Source organism: Choloepus didactylus, chromosome 14 (genome assembly GCF_015220235.1).
Source record: "Choloepus didactylus isolate mChoDid1 chromosome 14, mChoDid1.pri, whole genome shotgun sequence".
Taxonomy (NCBI): Eukaryota; Metazoa; Chordata; class Mammalia; order Pilosa; family Megalonychidae; genus Choloepus; species Choloepus didactylus.
Window position 1 is genome coordinate 81,060,938 of NC_051320.1, and position 19,528 is coordinate 81,080,465.

The following is a 19,528-nucleotide window of genomic DNA, read 5'->3' on the forward strand; positions in this document are numbered from 1 at the left end:
AGTTAGCAAGTAATATAGTCTAGATTTGAATGTAATCTGGCTCCAGAACTGGCTTTTTGAGCTAGTATCTCATACCACTTCCCTCTTCTGTAGTATTATGGTAAGAGAATTGAATAAGTGGGTAAAGAAAATATGACTTTAAAGGTATTTCTTGAGGTTTTCCCCCATATTCACTGTTTAAAAAGGAAACCAGCAGCTTACTAGTTTGTATCACACTTGTAATCTCTTTGCTATTATTTCCAGTGGATTCAATTTTAACTTTACCACACTAATATCTAAATGGAGAAATAATTATGACTCTAAAGGGGCAGAGTGAGAAATAACCAAGTTCAAGAAGGTAGTTAGAGCTGTGTTTTCAGAGAGAAAGGAGTTTTGGTTTTTTTGTGTTTTTTTTTTGAGGGGTGGAATAGAGGAGATGTACTTTATGCTATCGTTTAAGTTTATCCAAAAAGAACAAAATGTTTTGTTTATAAAATATAGAAGAATCAAGTTTTAATTTGAAGATATTAGGAAATACTCCCTGTTTCAGAAAGTAAAATGTGACTATATGTCCCGTTTATTCTAGAAAATTTAAAATATAGTCAAGCAATTCCCTGCCTCCTTTCCGTCTTCCTTGCCAAAATGGATAAATGTACTTTATGATGTTTAATATTTATCAGATTCTTCTGAGTATATGATTCATGTTGGAATTGAAGTCAGCAAACCCATAAGAACACTATATTTTTGCTTTGTCTCAGCCTAATATTTTACTAATAATATACATGGAGTTGAATTTAATCAACTATTTATAATTGGTAGTGCTCCTGTTCAGGCATGTCTGTACATAACTGTAGAATAAAAAAACACCTCAATCTGCAGTTTTTATTTGTTTAGGACAGAATTTCAGGAAACAGCTTGGCCATGGGCAAAACTGCAGTGGAATTAGAGACATAAAGTTGAAAGAGTTAAGTAAGTGAGATTTGTCTTGAGAGTGTTCCTCCCTAACACACACACACACACACACACACACACACACACACACACAGGTATCCTAGTTGTAAAAGTAAAGAAGTCATAAAGTATTCAGTCCTATTCAGGAGAGTGTAGCAAGTCCTTGAAAAGGATGTTGTGGCTGACACCGTAGAGAACGGTAGAGCAAAGCAGAAGGACATTTTGTAGAGAGGAGCCGCTGTGTATGGATTTGCCAAGAGAAAGAGAGAGAAAAAATGTCTTCATTTTCATGCCTGGTTTCATTCTACCAAAGACCTGGGGGCTGACAAGGAATCTTAACTGGTCTCTGACCTGTTTCCTTCTGCTTCCCGAATCCCTGGGCCTCAGGGAAGAGAGTTTATTTCTCTCTAGTTCACACCTTAGGGTGCAGCTGTAGGATAGCTGTGGCTAGGGAGGGACCTGACTCAGAATATTTGGTAAAGGAACTGCATCACGGGGGTATATCATTTACCTCACATTGTTGCTGAACTGGTTGCTGTGTGCTTAATTGGTCTTTCGACCATCCCACCTGGACTTGCAGAAACCAAGATAAAGACTCTTTTGCTCCCCTCTTCTGCTACTTTTTAAGCTGCAACCTAGAAAATGGCATTATATTGAGCATGTAAGACTTGACAATCCTGGAACTTCGGCTGGGTAAACTCTTATTTGCCCAAGCTCTGCTATATGAAAATTACATATTGGTACCGGTTTACTTCCTGTGTCTTTTAGCCACAAACAGAGACCTGGAATTTGTCTTACTTGAGTCCACATCCATAAAAATAGCTAGTTTGTCTCCTCCATCCTTTCCTTTTTTAGATCTATCCTTTCTACCTTACTTTGCCTCTGGTCCCTCATATTCAAGACATCCAGCATTGATTACTATTTCACTTTCATACTTGTCCCTGCTGCAGCCATCATCTTCCTCTCATTGAAATCTCATGAATTTTAAGTTGTATTTGCTGTACTAAATACCCTATTTCTGCTTAATATTCTACTGATACTGTAACTTACTGCCTAGTCAACATTTCAGAAAATTGGAGTAATAGTTATAATCTTGCCATTAGCACGTTTTGATGATAGCCGATGACATGCCTAATGAATAGTGTGGCTGCTTAGATTGCATAGTTGTTGATTTGTTTGACGTTAGGAAAGTTATATGCAGGCAGGCCAGCTTCATCCATTCAGATGTATTTTTCTAGTGCATAACTGTTAGCGTACTTCAGTCTCCAACACTTCAGTGATTATCATTCTTTGGTTTTCTAGGGTTTGCCACTGAACAGGAAAGGAAAACAAAACAAAACAGAAACCATCTCTAAAGAATAGCTTTAATTCTATGGCCTGCCTAGCCTAAATAACACTTTTAAAGTTCTTGGGGACTATTGTTATCAGTCTGTAGTGTTGGTATTTGTAGGGAGACAGCCCTGGCATTGGTATAGTTACGGAAACAGGGATACTTTTATGACATAAATCAGGGATTATCTGTGCCCTTTGGACTTGATTTGCTGGGGTGGGTTGGGGGGACATATTTTAGCTATTGTACTAAATTCTTGGAGCAGTTGCTTAATTAATATTGTCAGGTGTGTTACACAAGTCTCACATGGTCACCAAGACCTCCCCACAAGACTTCCCCAATATGTACTGACTTGGAAATGAACATTCAGCTGTATCACTTAGGTTCATTTGATGAACACAAACGAGAGTTGACTGTGCTAAATAAATGCTCATAAAATGGCACCTTGAAGAAATGTAAATATTCCCAGCTTTTGCTTGACTGGGGAGTCAAGGACGTGGATCGTTAAAGTGGTTTTGACTCCAAGCTCTGTTCAGAAGTATCTCTTCAAGGTGAAGCCTTCCAATGTGAACATTTCTCTACTGTTGCCCTCCATTTGCTTTCTGGGAGTCAGCCCATAGTTGCTACTTCCATCCCTGCTGCTGCCAGTGCTCTGGGACTAGCGCAGGCTTGACCTCTTAGCAGGTAGAGTTGACTTTGTTGTTCTAATATCCAGGGGGTCACTTGGTTGCTTTTGTAGCTCCTCATATGACCCTTGCTAAGACCAAAGGTCACTTTCTTCACCAGTGTTAAAATGTATTAATCTTCTAAAAAGGGGTGTGAAGGGGAGCAACATTGTTTTCCTTTGTTTTCCATTCTCTCTAAAGGAACTCATTTACAAAGGAAGTTGGAAAGAACTTTTCTTTAGGTCTGATAGCATATGAGTGGCATTGCCCAGTGTCTTACTTGGAAACACTGCATTATTTTAACAGACCACTAGGGCCTTTGACTTCATCCTTCCTCAGGATTTGTTCCCTAGCTATTCATGGAGGAATTGAAGGTACTCGTCCTTTTCCTCTTGTGTGAAACTTTTAGCACAGGTGGACAAGTGTTTAAACCTGGCATTTAGCCAGCCTGAGTTGGAGGCCTGCCTCTGTGGCTTACATTTGTGGCCTTGAGCAAGTTACTTCAACTGCTTCATGCTTTAGTTTTCACGTATGTTAAGTGGAGATAAAAATACCTCTCAATGTTATTGTGAGGATTAATGTAAATAGAGTGCTCAGTATAATCCGTTACATAATAAGTGCTCATTTACTGTTAGCTACAGCTATTTTATATATATATATTTTTTATCATTATCATTACTTTCCATGCCTTATCATTTGCCTGAAACTTCTCTAATACCAGACTTTCAGAGGCATGGTAGACATAATTCTTTTCCTCTCTAGATTGTCATTCTATACATTTTAAACATATTTTGTGTGATTTTTTTTCTTTTCACCAATGTTAGTATCAAATTTTTTCCTATGGAAAAATCACAATGCAAATATACTAGGCATATAACTTTATATCATATGTCTACATTTTAATTCAATTCAATATCTGAGATAAGACAATTTATAGTTTGATAAAAGTTTAATTTTCAGATTTATTAATTAATGACTATATAAGAATATTGAAGAAGCGGTTGCTGTAATTCTTTGTTGGATCTGCAGAACACTAAGGCATCATTCTTGCCCTAAATTGGATTGAAATCTGTTTGGACAAGTGAGACGATTGCATATAAGAAAGACAAGATTGTTTATGATTAAATGTGCCAAAGTATCAAGTAAAGGTGTGGAGATAAATTAAGTGAAGGAGGAGATCTTCTAGGCTGATATGATTTAAAAGAAGGTAGGGCTTGAGCACAGTCCTTGAAGGATGTGTAGGATTTAGTTTGTAAGAAGGGCTTTCCATCTGAAAGTGAGAGAATTTTGATGATGGAACTATATAGTGTGGAATAATGGAACAAGGAGCCTCTGACTGGTCAATCTCTCCACACCTCCCCCATCCTCCAGCTGCTTTTAGGCAACAGCCAACTCTGTGTTTATGTGCTTATCCACCCCTACCCCAGAAGTCTCTAGTGATTTGGCCACTTTGCCTTTTTCATGCATCACTATGTTCTTTCTCCACCTCAAGTCTTTAGTAGAACAGGACACAAATTCCCTGCGCCTTCCCTAGCCTGTTGTTCCTGAAACATACATACAGATCTTATTTCTAGAAAGAAGTTATTGCAATAGGGGAATAAGGGCTAACAAAAAGAACAAAAAGAATCACAAAAATAATCTTAAAATAGCTGGGGAGGTTGTTACTTGATAGGGACATTCTCAAGGCCTCTTCAACATTTTGTTGTAGAATTCTCTTCTTCTTGCCTTCCATCTCTGGTCTCTCCAATACCCTTTCCACAGCAAACCATGATACTCAGACTTTAGCTTGAGTTTATCTCACTCCACACCACTTCCAGATGTGGAGTGATTCTCTGTTCTTTTTAGGACTAAATTCCTGAACTCTTCTCGTGTTTGCCCTTTATTGCCTCAGGCTGCACTTGTGTTCTTCACTGGACTTGTGCCAACATTCTTGGACCCTGAAACTTTAGCTGGGGCTGCCTGTAAGCCGCAGGCAGTCTCCAAAGACTCTTCACTTAGGCTCTATGCTGTTGAACACAGACCCAGCCATCGTTCATTTTATCCTTTGCAGGGAAGTCTCTGGCCTTCTAATTCAAATTGCTGTCTGGTTCATGTCTTACTAGCATCCATGGGACCTTAGGAATGAGAACCATCATCCCATATATTTTACTTTGCAGACTCTTTTATAGCATTTTTAATGTCCCAGGCACACTTCTGACAATAACAAACTTTTATTTTTTATGTTTCAAAGACTTTTGCCCCCTGATAGAATCTTTACTGAATTCCTATTTAGTTGAGGTTTGCCTCTAATTATTGGATTTTTGGAAAAGCAGAGGTTATGCTCTTATCTTTGCTGAAGATACTAACTTGACACACTACTTTGATTACAGTATCGGAATACTATGCTATACGGTGCCCATAAAATATACTGATTCCACTAAGAAAAATTTAAAAAAAGATCATCATTTCTTTTAACTAGTTAAGACTTGTGTGAAACCAGGAGTCTGTTTTTTTTCAATATTTTAAACAGTAAAATTAAAATATATTGCAGCAACCACAAGTTCTTAATCAGTTCACAGAAATGCAGCTAAGTGTAGTAAAATGCCTGTATTCAAGCCACAATCCATCATATTAGGATATAAATTGTTTTGAAATCTCTTCCTGACCATCAAGTGATTAAAATGCTTGTTAACAAACAGTTGATTTATATGTAGCAAAATATACATGTCTGTGTTCCACCAACATCTAAACAGCAATACCTCCTTTGTTGACATCCACACATTTTCAAAACATTGACAAGTGATGGACAGTGTACCAGTTCCATTTGGAATATGACTTGAGACTTTTTCCACACATTATTTTGTTACAATTTTGTATTTTATTTGGGGATCATAAATGCAAAATTTCCTTCTATATACATTGTTCCCCTTCTGTCTCCCAAAAAGAAATCCGTATTGAGATGTATGTACATTCTGTGACCTCTGGCTATTAAAAGCCAAGAGGTATTCCACCAGAAACACATTAACCCAGGGGATAGTCAGTGGAATAAGCCTGTAATTGGCCAAATGTAAAATTAAAACATAATTTAAAAGGCTAGGGAAATCATTTTTAAAAGCCAAATGTAAATGGATTTTATATTGTGATGACTTTGGGATGTCCTTTGTGATGACTTTGGGATGTTCTTTAGAACATCTTTGTGATGACTTTGGGATGTTCTTTAGAGTAGACAAGAAATACTGACATTGGTCTAAGATATTTGAATGGAGTCTTTGAGGGCGTGCATTCCAAAATGTGATTTGTCAACTTTACTTTCTTTTCATTCATCTTTTTTAATGTTAAAATTTTTATGATCCTGTATCTCTACTTTGTCCTGATCTATTAAATTATGTGTGTTGAGCTTGAAATCAAAATTTTTTCAAGCACTTTTAAATACATTACCCTCACTTGATCTTTTCCAGTCTGCAAGTCTCTTGTTCCCTGCAGGTATTTTATTTTTAAAAACATAGTCAGCATATTGTTTCCATCTCTGACAGATAATTCCAATACTTGAAACATTTGTGCATCTGTTTCTGCTGCTTCTTATTCTTGGTGCCATGTTTTCTTGTTTTAGGGTGTTTAAGGGTTTGGGATCTTTTTGTTTTTTTCACCATGAGGATTTTATCATTTTCCCCTGTGATTGTTGCTATCCTTAAAAATTATTCGTAGGGGTTATTTGAGAACCAGGATGAAAGTGCTTTCTTCCAAGAGGATTTATGTTGGCTTCTGCAATATACCTGTCGGTCTGAGACCACTTCACACCAAGGTCAAGCTTGGGTTCTCTAGCCCTCTCAGGCGAGGGGAACCCAGGCTACAAATCCTTGAGGGCTGTTTTGTGGCCACAGTTGTTCAGAAACAGGCTGGTTTTTGCTATCCTTTTTCCCCTCTTCTGCTTAGTGGCCCAGGCCAACCTCCCTGTGGTCCCAAGGTAGGTAAGATACTGAGGAGTAGGGATTGCAGCCTAACATGAGAGGGTATGCAAATTTGGTGTTCTCTTGCTCCACTTATCTTTTAGGGTTTGCCCTAGATTTTTACTTTCGTTTTTAAAGATTTTTTTGTACTCTTTTATCCAAAATGTTTAGTTGTTTTCAGTAGCAGGATTGGTCCAAATAACTACTCTACCATAACTAGAAGTGGAAGTCTTCCTTATTTGATTTTTAATAATCTTGCGAGGTTTGTGTGGCTTCTTTAATGGATGAGGGAACTGAGGCTGAGAAAGGTGTAGTGTTTGATCTGTGATCATACAAGTAAGTGGCAAAATCTAGAACTCCTGAGAATGAATCTACCTTTCTTTTCATCCCAACACTGCCATTGAGCTTTGTTCTACTGAGTGTATTGGAATTTTGAGTGAAGCAAGCATATGTTGAGAAGCTTTTTAAAAATGTGTAAAATCTTTACAGAGTATTTTAGACCATTGACTGATAAAGATTATATTAATGTATCCTTTTCCAGATAATGGCATTTTTAAGGGGAAAATAATTGTTGCTATCTTTTTTTTTTTTTCCTTTCAGCTGAAGTGAGTAGTGAATATAGTATGGACAAGGCAATGGTTGAATTTGCCATAATGGATCGAGAACTAAACCATTATGTAAAGGCTGTTCAATATGCAATAAATCATGTAAGTTAAATATTTGTTTATTCACACCCATTAACCTTGTTATATTTGGTTACAACTCACTGACCTAAAAATAGGAACACAAAATCAAAATTCTTGTCTAACGTTTACTATTTCCTTTCCTTACTATAGCAGCTATTAATTTCCTTTTAATCTGGAAATCTCATAGAATAGAAATCTTAAATATTTTCCCAACTGGGCTACCTTGGTTAATTAGGATATTAAATCTGTTTTAGATTTTCTTGCCTCTTTTTGTCTTGAAATTTTTAGTATAAGCTTCCTTCAAATGTGAGTAGATTTTTTTTTAATGCTGAATATTATATACACCTTGTTTTCATTGTTTATCTGCTTAAGCATACAATTTAGACTAGGTTCAGTTACCCGTTCTCCAGTTTTAACTAATATTGCAAAATTCATAGGATTAGATAATAGAGAAGAATTTTAGAGCAAGTTCAAAAACAAAGAAGGTTGGCATTTTGGTTTTTTCCAGAAGCCAGACTTATCTTTATTGACTCCAGCTGTCACAGGAACAACACACAAGGCAGTTAAGGTGGGAACATAGCAACATCCTTTTCAGTACTGTGTTGAGTAAGAAATGAGCAATATGATTGCAGTAATGTTTCTGAGAAGTCCTTTGTCCTGTGAGCAATGGAAACTCCCTGGTGAACTGATTTCAGTACACCTGTGTAATAGGGTGTCTTGTGCTTCTGGTTTTTTTTATTTGTCTTTTCTTGTAGCTATGGGAAAATTCCAAAAATCAAATATTTTCCAAGTTGCTACTATTCAGTGGGAGATAAATTTTTAGATATTATTTAATCCTTAAGCCGATTTAACTCTTGTATTACATAGTTACATAAATTGTTTCTTTTTTTTTTTATGGTTATGGTTAGTATTTATTAAATATTGTGACTAACTTTAAGAATATCTGCTCATACTGAAATAAACTCATTCAGTTTGTAAAATTCTAATGTTTCTAGCCATTGTGACGGTTAGTCCTGCTACTTCCATAGGAAAATGTGGAAGTGACATCATTCTGATGCATGTGAAACTGGTAACAAAGCACTTTACAACAGAGGTTTCAGCCCCTGCTGAAGTACCTAGAGTAAACCAGTTCCTACCCTCAGAGATTCTGATTTCATTGATCTGGAGTAGAGTTGGGGCATTAGTATCTTTAAAACACAACTGATTCTAATCTGTACCAGGATTGAAAACCACTGACTTAAAAGAACAAGGCTGGCTCTATTGTATGCATCCTGTGTTTGCTACCAAAAATCAGAGTTAGGTCTGTTATGTGGATCATGGTTGCTTTGACCCTTTCATTCTATGGAGGTTATTTGATTAGCTTTTCTATCCTTAACTTTCATGTTGTGGAAATGTAACAGCATAGTGTATATTCCAGGCAAGAAAATCAGATTTTGTGATCAAAGAACTTATTGTTGATTTTTTTCCCATTAAACCCTAGGATTCACAGAAATTTAAGGCATTTTTACACCAAAAATTGAATTCTTCGCCCTTTAAGAAACTAAGTCACTTTCAAAAAAATGTCAAGCGAAGAATACCCCTCTCCCATATTCAGTAGTTAACAGCATTCCTTTTTATCTCCAGGCCTTATCCCATTACCTTCACCCTACTAAACAGGGAAGTTTATGCTATGAATTTTATCCCACTTTTCAGCCCTAAGCTCACACTAGGCTAGAGAGCAGATTGGATTTAGGGATTTTAATGCTTAGAAAGGACAGTCCCTGGTCTTTCATAAGAGAAGAAAACATATTTATTTAGCTTTTCTAATGCAAAGTTATGCTCCCTATGCAAGCTTGTACAAGACCAAGAGTAGTAAATTGTATAATTTTATAAGATTCCTAAGACCTGAAACTGTATAGGAACATAGTGGGGTATGATCATTATTTTGAGGGAAATTTTTACACCTCTTTTCATACTTGAAGTTATGGGCATTGCTACTCTGTTGCTTGTGTTTGTGAGGGAAGAAGAATGAACAGCAGCTTGGGAAGGGCTAGGATGGGGCAGTTCTTTAGACAGAGCACTAGTGTAGGGATCCGAAACCCTTCCAGCCCTAGTGCTTCCACTTTCTGAGTTATGATCCTTGGTCAAGAAACTTAATTTCTTGGAGCCTCGTTTTCTTTGTTTGAAATTCTTGGTCTGCCTATTTCGCAAGATTATTATGTGAATCAGATTAGATACTGTATATCACTGTACTTTGAAATTAATAGAATTTGATAACCGAATATTATTATTATAGCTTCTGCTCAGATTTCCAAACATACTCCTTAGAGAGGTGGAACAAGATCTTTCTTAAAAACAAGTCCTTTGCTTTGCTCACTTTATCAAGGTACTTTTTATTGGCTTTGACCTATCCTACTCTGGAATTCAAATACCATTTAGGATTTAGATATAAGCTGGTTAAGTCACAGTATGAGGTGTCCATGGCCTCAAAAAAGAAAAAATTGCTGTAAGTCAGATCATTAAGGAAGAAAACAGATAATGGAAACCCCTGTCAGTCCCATTTAACTTTCTGCTCTGTCATACACTTTTTTAGAGCTGCAGTACTTCTGTTACTTAAATCATTTTCCCAGATTCTGAACCACTCTCTTGAAGTTAATTTCAAAATAGTTGTGGTTTTTCTGTTTATGGATTTTCATATAGTCATAGAAAGTTGTGGGTTTTTAAAAAGTTTAATTGTCAAAGAGCTTTATGGTTTATTTTTTTAATAAATGTCTCTTTTCCCCTGTCACCTTCACAGAATTCTGAAGGTTATGCACCTCTGAAAAGGGTTTAGAAGTTTACTTTGGAACCTAAGAGGTATAGATTGATTTACCAACAATCTCTGGGAAGTCCCTTTGACATTCAGCAGAAGCTCTCCGATTGCCTTTCTTTGTCTTTTTAGAATATAGAGCTACCATGTTTTACAATGGCTGGAGATTTTATTTGGAATCAGCATTATTTCAGAGCTTTGAAACTTTGAAAAATTAGGACTAAAAAAGTCAGCTATTTTATAGAGGGAATATTATGCAGTGAGCACTAAAATATTCCCAGGTAGTCTAAAAGTTAGTTATAAAAACTTTCAGAATAAATATGTTATATACCTGCCATAACTCTTAAAAACAATTCATATATAACCACAAAGAGTTCCACTCTGAGACAGCCATTGGGACTTTTTAGTCAAGAGACCACACATGCGATGAAAGTGTTTTGAAAGCTGTAAAATGATACACAGTCTATAATACGAATTACTGCCAGGGAAATACTGTGTTCTCAGTTTCATCTTGAGAACAGAGTGATATTCTGAACATTAGACCTCTGATAATCTAATGTTGCTTCACTTGATTTCCAGACTTTTATTTGACATTAAAGGGATGCCATTGGCTGGCTTTTTGATTTCAAATGTTCATTGAATAAATAGTTACTAAATACCCATGTGCCAGGAACACTTCTGGGTTCCAGAAGTAGGAAGAAAAGAAAGAAGTCTACCAGCAAGGCCCGCATGGCCCTTACCTTCAGGATGTCTGTAGTCTTCAAGGGGAGACAAACATTTAACAAAGAGAGATGCAAATATGATTGTTGTGTGTGCTACGAAGGAAAAATGAAGTGTTCAGAGAGACTAAATAACTGAAGGGGGCAACGTCTGCCGGGTGTTTGGGTGGACTGCCTCCTGTGGCAGTGAGGTTAATCTGAGATGAAAGTCACATGAGCCTCAACGTGGGGAATATGACTGGTAACTTCTCTGTCAATGTGACTTTGACATGAAATGGAAGCATCATATTTCTGATGGTTTCAAAGTCAGAGTTTCAGAATGCTTTCATCAGTCCAAAGGCTTAATTTTGAGAAAATTAGGCCAGAAAAGGGGTCTATAAAATGCTTTTAAATATAGAAAATTAAAGCATATAAAATAGTTGAGTAACCTGCCTAAGGTTGGTCAGTGATTCATTCATGAACAGATACATGAGTGATACTGTGTGCCAGGAACTGTGCTCCATAAGGTAAGTCATGGCAGTAGTTAACGGAAGAATAGATCCTTAAAAGCCATTTCACTTGTCAAACACAGGTCACTCCTCTTGAAATGAGACTTCTTATCATGTATTCAATAAACACAATGGTACTGTTGTGTATTTCTGAGTCTGTTAATGTGTTTGTTTTAAACCAAACCTGTAGTCCCCATCCTGTGGGAGGTGTGGGTGCAAGTTTAGTTCAGGTAATCCTCAAATCCATATTCAAGTATGTGCTTTTTTAAAGAAATGATAAAAATCCAACTACTACCATGTGGGCAGTCCCTGCAATTTTTTTATAACCTTAATTCTCATAGTGAAAAAGAATGGGAGAGGCAAAGCTAAATGGTAAATAGCATAACTGGTTCACGTTAGTTTCAGACATTAATAAACAGTGATAAATTATACATTCTCTGTGTTTTTTGATGAGCAGTATAGTCCTGGAGTTTAACTAAAGTAGCTAGAGCTTGAGGTTCACATTATACCTTGGGATATATTTTTTATCATGATCCTTAATGATGTAGTTTTACTTTAACAAACTTTAAACCTTAAAAGAGCTGTCAGGCTTTACCTCTGTGTTGTTTTTTTCATATGTGCTGCTTCAGCATGCTAATTTGTTGGAAAATTCAGAACACATGTACTTTCTTCTCTTTCCTCTAATACTCTCTTTTGTGCTACTTGCATCTTATAGATTATGGTAAGATTTTATAGTATTTAAATTGCAGCTACATATTTGTTTTTGGTTAAGTCAGTATCTTATAGCTGTTCCTACCAAAAGCCGGGGAGGGAGAATATTTTTCTTCTTTATCCTAACCGGAGCAATTAGATGCTCAATTGTCCACTTGTGTTGTTTCTTGTAAATCTGTTCTGGATGTGCTCTATGTACTGTAGTTTTTACTTGATAAGCTAACCTGAACATTTTATCTGCCTTTTAAAACTTGTATGTTGTAATACAGAAGACTGGAAATATGCTTCACATAAGCTGTTAAAACCAGTATAATCTTAGATATAATAAAAGAATGAGGTGGGTCAAAGGTATAGTTTACCTCAGCCTTGTCATTATGCAACTAGTTTAGAGTGTTTTTGACATATCACTTCCCTATGCCTCCCCACCCTTATCGACTGGTTTGTAAATCGTACTTTGAAGTTACCTTAATATACATTTCTTTAGCATAAAAGCTTGTGGGGTATCTTGCAAGTTGGGAGTTACCATTTTAGTTAAAGAGATTTGGGGAGAATTTCTCACTTAGAAAACTAGTAATTTATTTTATAGCATATGAAGGCAGTTCCTGTTCAGAGGGCGTGATTAAGAGATGGTCCCCTACTGACCAGGTGTGAGAATGCACTCTGCTTACTAGACATTGTGAGTTGTTGGCAAAAGAGGAAGGAGGGAAAAGTTAATTTGGGAGTTGCAAATTTAAGTAGAGGAGATTCCTGAGCCTGAGAGAAATTACTGTTGTCAGGAGAATAGCAAGAAGGTGAGAGATGATGGGGAGTGAAATCAGTGGGAGAGTACTAGAGACTGCCCTCTTCTCTCTCACCCCAGTGTCCAGTCCCCTGCCCCATCCACCCCTCCACTCCACTCCCCCACCTCCGTCCCTAACATTCAGCACTCCAGGATGGTGTGCAGTCTCTTAACTCTTTTCTTGTCAGAAGTTTCAAATTGTTCATATACAGGCCTTTTCATCCATAGGAACCTGTTCTAGTTTGCTAATGCTGCCAGAATGCAAAACACCAGAGACGGATTGGCTTTTATAAAAGGGGGTTTATTTGGTTACACAGTTACAGTCTTAAGGCCATAAAGTGTCCGGGGTAACATATCAGCAATCGGGTACCTTCATTGAAGTATGGCCAATGGTGTCCGGAAAACCTCTGTTAGCTGGGAAGGCATGTGCTGGCATCTGCTCCAAAGTTCTGGTTTCAAAATGGCCTTCTCCCAGGATGTTCCTCTCTAGGCTGCAGTTCCTCAAAAATGTCACTCTTAGTTGCACTTGGAATATTTGTCTTCTCTCAGCTTCTCTGGAGCAAGAGTCTGCTTTCAACGGCTGTTTTCAAACTGTCTCTCATCTGCAGCTCCTGTGCTTTCTTCCAAGTGTCCCTTTTGGCTGTAGCAAACTCGCTCCTTCTGTCTGATCTGCGCCAGTAATTTAATTCAGTCCCATCCAATGGGCGGACCAACACCTCCATGGAAATTATCCAATCAGAGTCATCACCCACAGTTGGGTGGGGCGCATCTCCATGGAAACACTCAAAGAATTACAATCTAATTAACACTGATAGGTCTGCCCACATAAGATTACATCAAAGATAATGGCATTTGGGGGACATAATACATTCAAACTGGCACAGAAGCCTTCCCAGGTTTTTAAATTAATAAATAAAAAGAATTGCCTTTAGGATTCCCTCTTCAGCCATTTCCTCTTGAAATATATCTATTTCTGTAATTCCTGGTAATTTGTATTCCAGTGCTTTAGAACTCACTCTACAGTTACTCCTAAATTAAGGTTGTGTTCAGTAACACAAAGTTAGGTCTGAATATATTATGCAACTAATTGAGCTGCCTCTATAGGAAAGAATCTAAATGTAAATCTTTTAGGTTACCAAGTAATATAGCTGTTAATAGATGAAAATTCTGGTCTATGTTACAGTGAGACTGATTTGCCTGGGAAGTTTTTAGAAATCTATTCTAGTATTTTGTGGTATTAAGTGTTGAATTTTATGCAGAATCATAAGATGTTTATACTCTTGAGAGCCTTTATATGCCTCCAGTGCAGCATTTTCAAAAGTTTGTTCCATAATACTAATTAATCAGGATGTGAATAAGTATAATAGGAGAAAAGGATTTTGTGGTCAAATAGGTTTGGGGAATGCTTGATTAAATGAGTTTTCTTAAAGACTCTAAAGGCTTTAACATGCTTTTATGCAATGTGATTCTCCAACAGAGGGATATTCAGTAATTTCCTAACGTTACTTGACTGTGAAACCTGGTTGAGAGAGGGACTGATATTCTTCAGAAAGCACTTTGGGAAATGCTGCTATAGTCTCAGCCTCCTTAATTTACAGAGGAGGTTAAGAAATGGGTCTAGCAGTTGGTTCTGGCAGAGTTTCTGTGGCATACCAGGGACCCAGGGGTGTGTCAAAAATCCATAAGATGCAAGATGGGCTTTAGAGATGTAGCCGTGTGGAAGGTCAGGAAGGAGCCAGGCCTCAGCAACACCAGGTATTATGCCAACAGTGAAAAAGAGAAAGGATGAGTTTTTAAAAACATGCAGTGATTGCTTGGCTATCAGGGTTTCTGTTTGGAGCAAACAAGATCCTACTGCAGGGCCTTGATTCAGGGAAATAGAGGGAAATATTTTTGGAGGAAAGGGAAAAGTGGGGGGCACAGAAAAGGCAGTGGTGTGGACAGGAAAAGCATGCAGACCTTTAAAGGCATGTTTTACATAGTACTCCAGGCTGGAAGGCACTGAGGTGCCCAATGGGATGATTAAACATCATTGCCACCGTGGTGCCAGGCAATCCCCATAGCTTATTACTTGGATTATTTGAATAATATGAATGTTCTTTAATACAACAAACTCCTGGTTATCTCTGACATTGGACGTAGTCCATATATAGCTTTAAACTCTTATTTTAGATAGTCACTTTAACTCCTTTCACATCAAACTTTTTACCATAATTGATAAGTATCAAAGAGTTTGATATTTAGGTCTTCCCCTTACTTTCTCGCAGGGGTGCGGATGGGCAGAAAAAGGATATATGTCAACTGTAGAAAAGAGGTGGGAAAATAGATTGAACTGTTAAGGTTTCCTATAAAATTAATGCATTTCAAAGTGTGCCGTTGAAAGCAGTTACTTTTTTAAATTAATTTCATAATTAAGTTGTTCAGATAGTGTGAGTAGTCTGCTTAGTTCAGTGAAGGTACAACAGCTTCTCAGCATATATACACAAAACAGCTGTTGAATAATTTTAACTGCTAAATAGTTTGTTTGAGACAATAAAGGCATGCTTTAAAAATACAGAGTAAGGAGAAAGAGCCTTTGCTTAAATTCTGGCTTTTCTACCTCCTAGCCCGGGACATCAGTTTCTTTTTAAAGTGGAATTGTGAGGAAGAAAGAAAGCCTCTAAAGCAGTTCTGTCATTTAATAAACAGTGGCTTCTACTGTTGTTGTTACTAATTTAGAAAGTTGTTGAGAAATTTCTGTAAAGGAGAAGTCATTTCCCTTGACTAAATTCAAGAAGTATTTGAAGGGGAATTTTGAGTTAAAAATATGGAGAACAGACTGGGCCCCAGGAAGCTGTTGGGAAAGGCCAGAGATTGTTCCTTAAGAGGTAGAAGTAAGGAACCCTTTCCTTGGAAATAGATCTCTGGTAAAGGGTGGGGTGGGGAGCTTAGTGCTCCTAGTCAGTGCTGTAACCAGAAAGGATCAGGCAGAATCCAGGTGACTTGGCTGGTGCAGAGGCCAGTGAGCAGCATGGCATTTGGCCCATTTGAGTTTGATATTCCCTAATCAGTAGCTCTATTATGTCTATAGAAAGGAGAAAGATTGTGCTCTATGCTCATGTGCCATATGCTAGTTAATGGCGATGGGGGGGGGGGGAGGCGCCTGCTAGAGATAAGTACCAGATGAATAAGTAAAGGCTTTGGTAATTCAGGAACAACTTTCACTGTTTTCTTAGATATTTTATGTAAGTGAAGATTTTGAGGAAATGCTGCTCTCTGTGCACTTGGATAGATACTTATGCTTTTATCAAACTATCTTGCTTCCATCTTTAAGTAATTTTTCTTTATTAGTAACACCCATTTAAAAATACTAGAGAAAATTTAGAGAATATGAAAATTGTCAGCACTATTTCAAAGTTGCAGTCTCTAGAAATTGTTGACAACAGAGGGAACAGGAAGAATATAAATGGAGAGAATTTAAAGGATTTTATTTTTCAAGTCCCGTGTGAGTTTGCAATTGACTGGTGAGGAAAAGCTCTTTCATTCTGAAGTGGAGCCAATTCCCTGTTAAATGTCATTGCAGAATGGAGAAGGTACACGCTCTTAAAGCATCAAGCTTCTGGCAATAGTGGCACTTTATCTTTCATTCTTTTGTGTCTGGGCCAATCTGACTTTTAAGAACTGGAGCTTTTTGAATTTCATTTCTTTCTGGGCTTCCTGTTTTGTTTTGTTTTAAGGAAAAATTAATGAAAAATTATGTCACATAATATAGCATTCTTTAAAATACTTGGTGAAAATCGTTATGTTCTGTGTTCATGGATAGAGTAATAGAATAATTTATCATGAGCAGTTTTTAATTTAATTATTCATTTTATCCTTTTTTAATCTTAAAATAATCATTTGCATGTCTTCAAATAGAAGTTGATATTTAAAAAGGTCAAGTCAGTGTTACTTAAAAATAGCAATAACCAGAAATAATTAGAAATGATTGCACCACATGGTTGATTCCCAGACATTCTGACTTGCTTGCTTTTTACCTTCCCCTTGGCTGACACCTGCAAGGCCTCAGGTGCTCCTGTGCCTGCCTACCTTCCAGTCGTCTCAGCCGTTTTGTGGTTCTTCGAGTGTTACTGGTACCAAGAAGCAAGCCCTGTCTGCTCATCAGATTACTCTCTGTCACCCCGCGGTTTATTTCCACCCTCAACATGAAGTGAAGTCAAAAAAATGCTCCATGAAATACTGAATAGGAAATTGAAATGGGCTAAATCCTGAACTAGCTCAGAGCATCCCAAATTAAATTTGACACGTAAGGTCTAGGTAAACTGTGTTTTTAAAAACCTCAGCAAACACACTGTATGCTTAGTTTTTTTCTTAGAGGAAATTGTGAAGATACTACTTAAAGCAACTATAATATAGATGAAAATTAGAATATGTCATACCACATTTTCTGTAATAGGAATGGAATTGCTATGCCAGATTATGGACTTAAAGTGTTTTGTCTTTATAATATGAACTGTTATGTGTGATCTCATTATCATTGTAAATTGCTTGGTGTTAACGTTCAATTTAATTATTGAGTTTTCATCTATTTCTAACCTTGCATAGCTCTGCAAACTTAAGCAAGTTTCATATGCTCATTTGCAAAATGAGCTCAGCACTATCTGTCCCTACCTTTCTCAGAGTGATTTCTTGATTAAAAAATAAGATAACATATGTGAAAGCATTTTAGAGGTAAAAGTGCTGTATAAATGCAAGGTCTCAGAGTTCTGTCCTGTTAACTTTTAACTTCTTTCTTTTACCGCAAAAATGTCAACCACATGCTGATTTAAATTAGCGAACTCTAGACCTTCCGAACTCAAAATAAAGAGTGATAGTAGCTTGTGTCCTGTTTCCTCACAATTTTTTTCCTAAGCCACAGTTTATACTGGAAGGAAAAATGTGCAAGTTTTGCATTTCACTTTTTGTCTCTAATTTAGTAATCTTTTTGGTAGATGTTTATTCCTATCTCCCTCTGTCTCCCCAGAGTTTTACATAAATCTCATGCAACAGTTCAACAAGTGACTAATGTAGATTGGGCTTAGTCGGTGAATCACTTTATTATGAAACATCTATATATAACAATGAGGAAACAATTTAAAACAATTTAAACTTTCTGATCTGATGGTTTGGGCAACCGACTCATCAGGCAACAATGAAGAGTGAAATTAACGCAAACTCACAAAGCCAGACAAAAATTACTCTAAAACTAAAATCTAAATAAACTGCAATCACTTCTACTTCCCTCTCCCCCTTTTCTAAGCATTTGATGCTTAATTGATAAGATTAATTGTTAGGCTGGAAAAGAAAGATCTAGCTTTTCATCCTACTTCTGCCAGGCTGTGACCTTTGACAAGTCATGTAACTTCTCTGTACTTCCTGCAGTTTCCTCATTTCTGAAAAGTGGGTGATAATAGTATTTGCCCTACATACCTCACCGTGCAAGTGTAGATAAAATGAGATTGTATATATCAATGTGTTTTGACCAAAAAAAAAAAAAAAAAAAAAAGTGAAAGGTGGTTATAAGGGTATTACACACTTGCAGTCCTCATCTGACATCTCATATCTCAATGGCTGCAGGACTGAATGGTGAAAGAAACTTCCTGATTCTGCCACAGATAATGAGATGGGAATCTGTTAGTCCTTGGAGCCGGGAAGAGGAAAGATACATCCCCAATATTTGGATTTCTGAATCAAATCGTGGAACACAGTTTTGGTGGCTAGGTTTCCAGGCTAGTCCATTAAACACACACACATACACAAAAAAACCTTAAGTAGTTAATTGTGATCCAATTTCTATAAAGCTGTAACAAAGCCATTTGTAGTGCAGCTATCAGTTTGATGTTTTAGGTATCTTGCAGGACTTAGCTAAGTCTGGATAAGGGAAAGTAAATTCACTTCTCTTATGGCTTCCCCGGTTATTCAATATTTGCCTAGACTGTTGGTGATTTGCTTACCAAATTTGGAGATATCATCAGTTGATACCCCCAATCTCCTGGTCTTTTGACAAAAGAGTCTGAAACCAACTTTCTTTGCCACAGGTAAGCATGAGAAGCCCTTTTAGATCCCTGACCCCTTTAATGATCACACTAACCTCACAAGTCAGGAAGGGAAGATATTATTGACTCTGAGCCTAAGGAGGTTAAGAGACTTAGTTAGGAAGTCTCAAGAGCTAGCACTTGAACCTCCATTTTTGACATGTAATTCAAGGCTCTTTTCATATCTCCATGCCTCAAGACAGATGTAGTTCAGTGACTTCACTTTGAGTCGTAGTTTTCAGTTGCCATTAAGAGTGCTTTTATCTAGTTTCAGTTATTAAATATGCTTATGACTTTACACATATCTTACTGTAAATTTCCCAGAGGTAAAGGTTTGGAAAATACTGTCTAAATGAAAAGTCAGTATGACTCACCTCACTGATTTGACATGTCTATGGGTGGGGATTCTATCGGTATGAAAGAACTACTTGAGGAAAAGAAAATTGTTATATGT

At 37.1% G+C, this 19,528-nt stretch overlaps 1 protein-coding gene across 1 annotated transcript in view; it reads left to right on the plus strand.

Moving 5' to 3' along the window:
• NSMCE2 (NSE2 (MMS21) homolog, SMC5-SMC6 complex SUMO ligase) overlaps positions 1–19,528 on the plus strand; it is a 279,573-nt gene that overhangs the window by 74,940 nt on the left and 185,105 nt on the right. Inside the window, exon 3 of the mRNA XM_037802327.1 lies at positions 7,452–7,558. Coding sequence (XP_037658255.1) covers positions 7,452–7,558 — 107 coding nt within the window. The remainder of the gene's footprint in view (positions 1–7,451; positions 7,559–19,528) is intronic.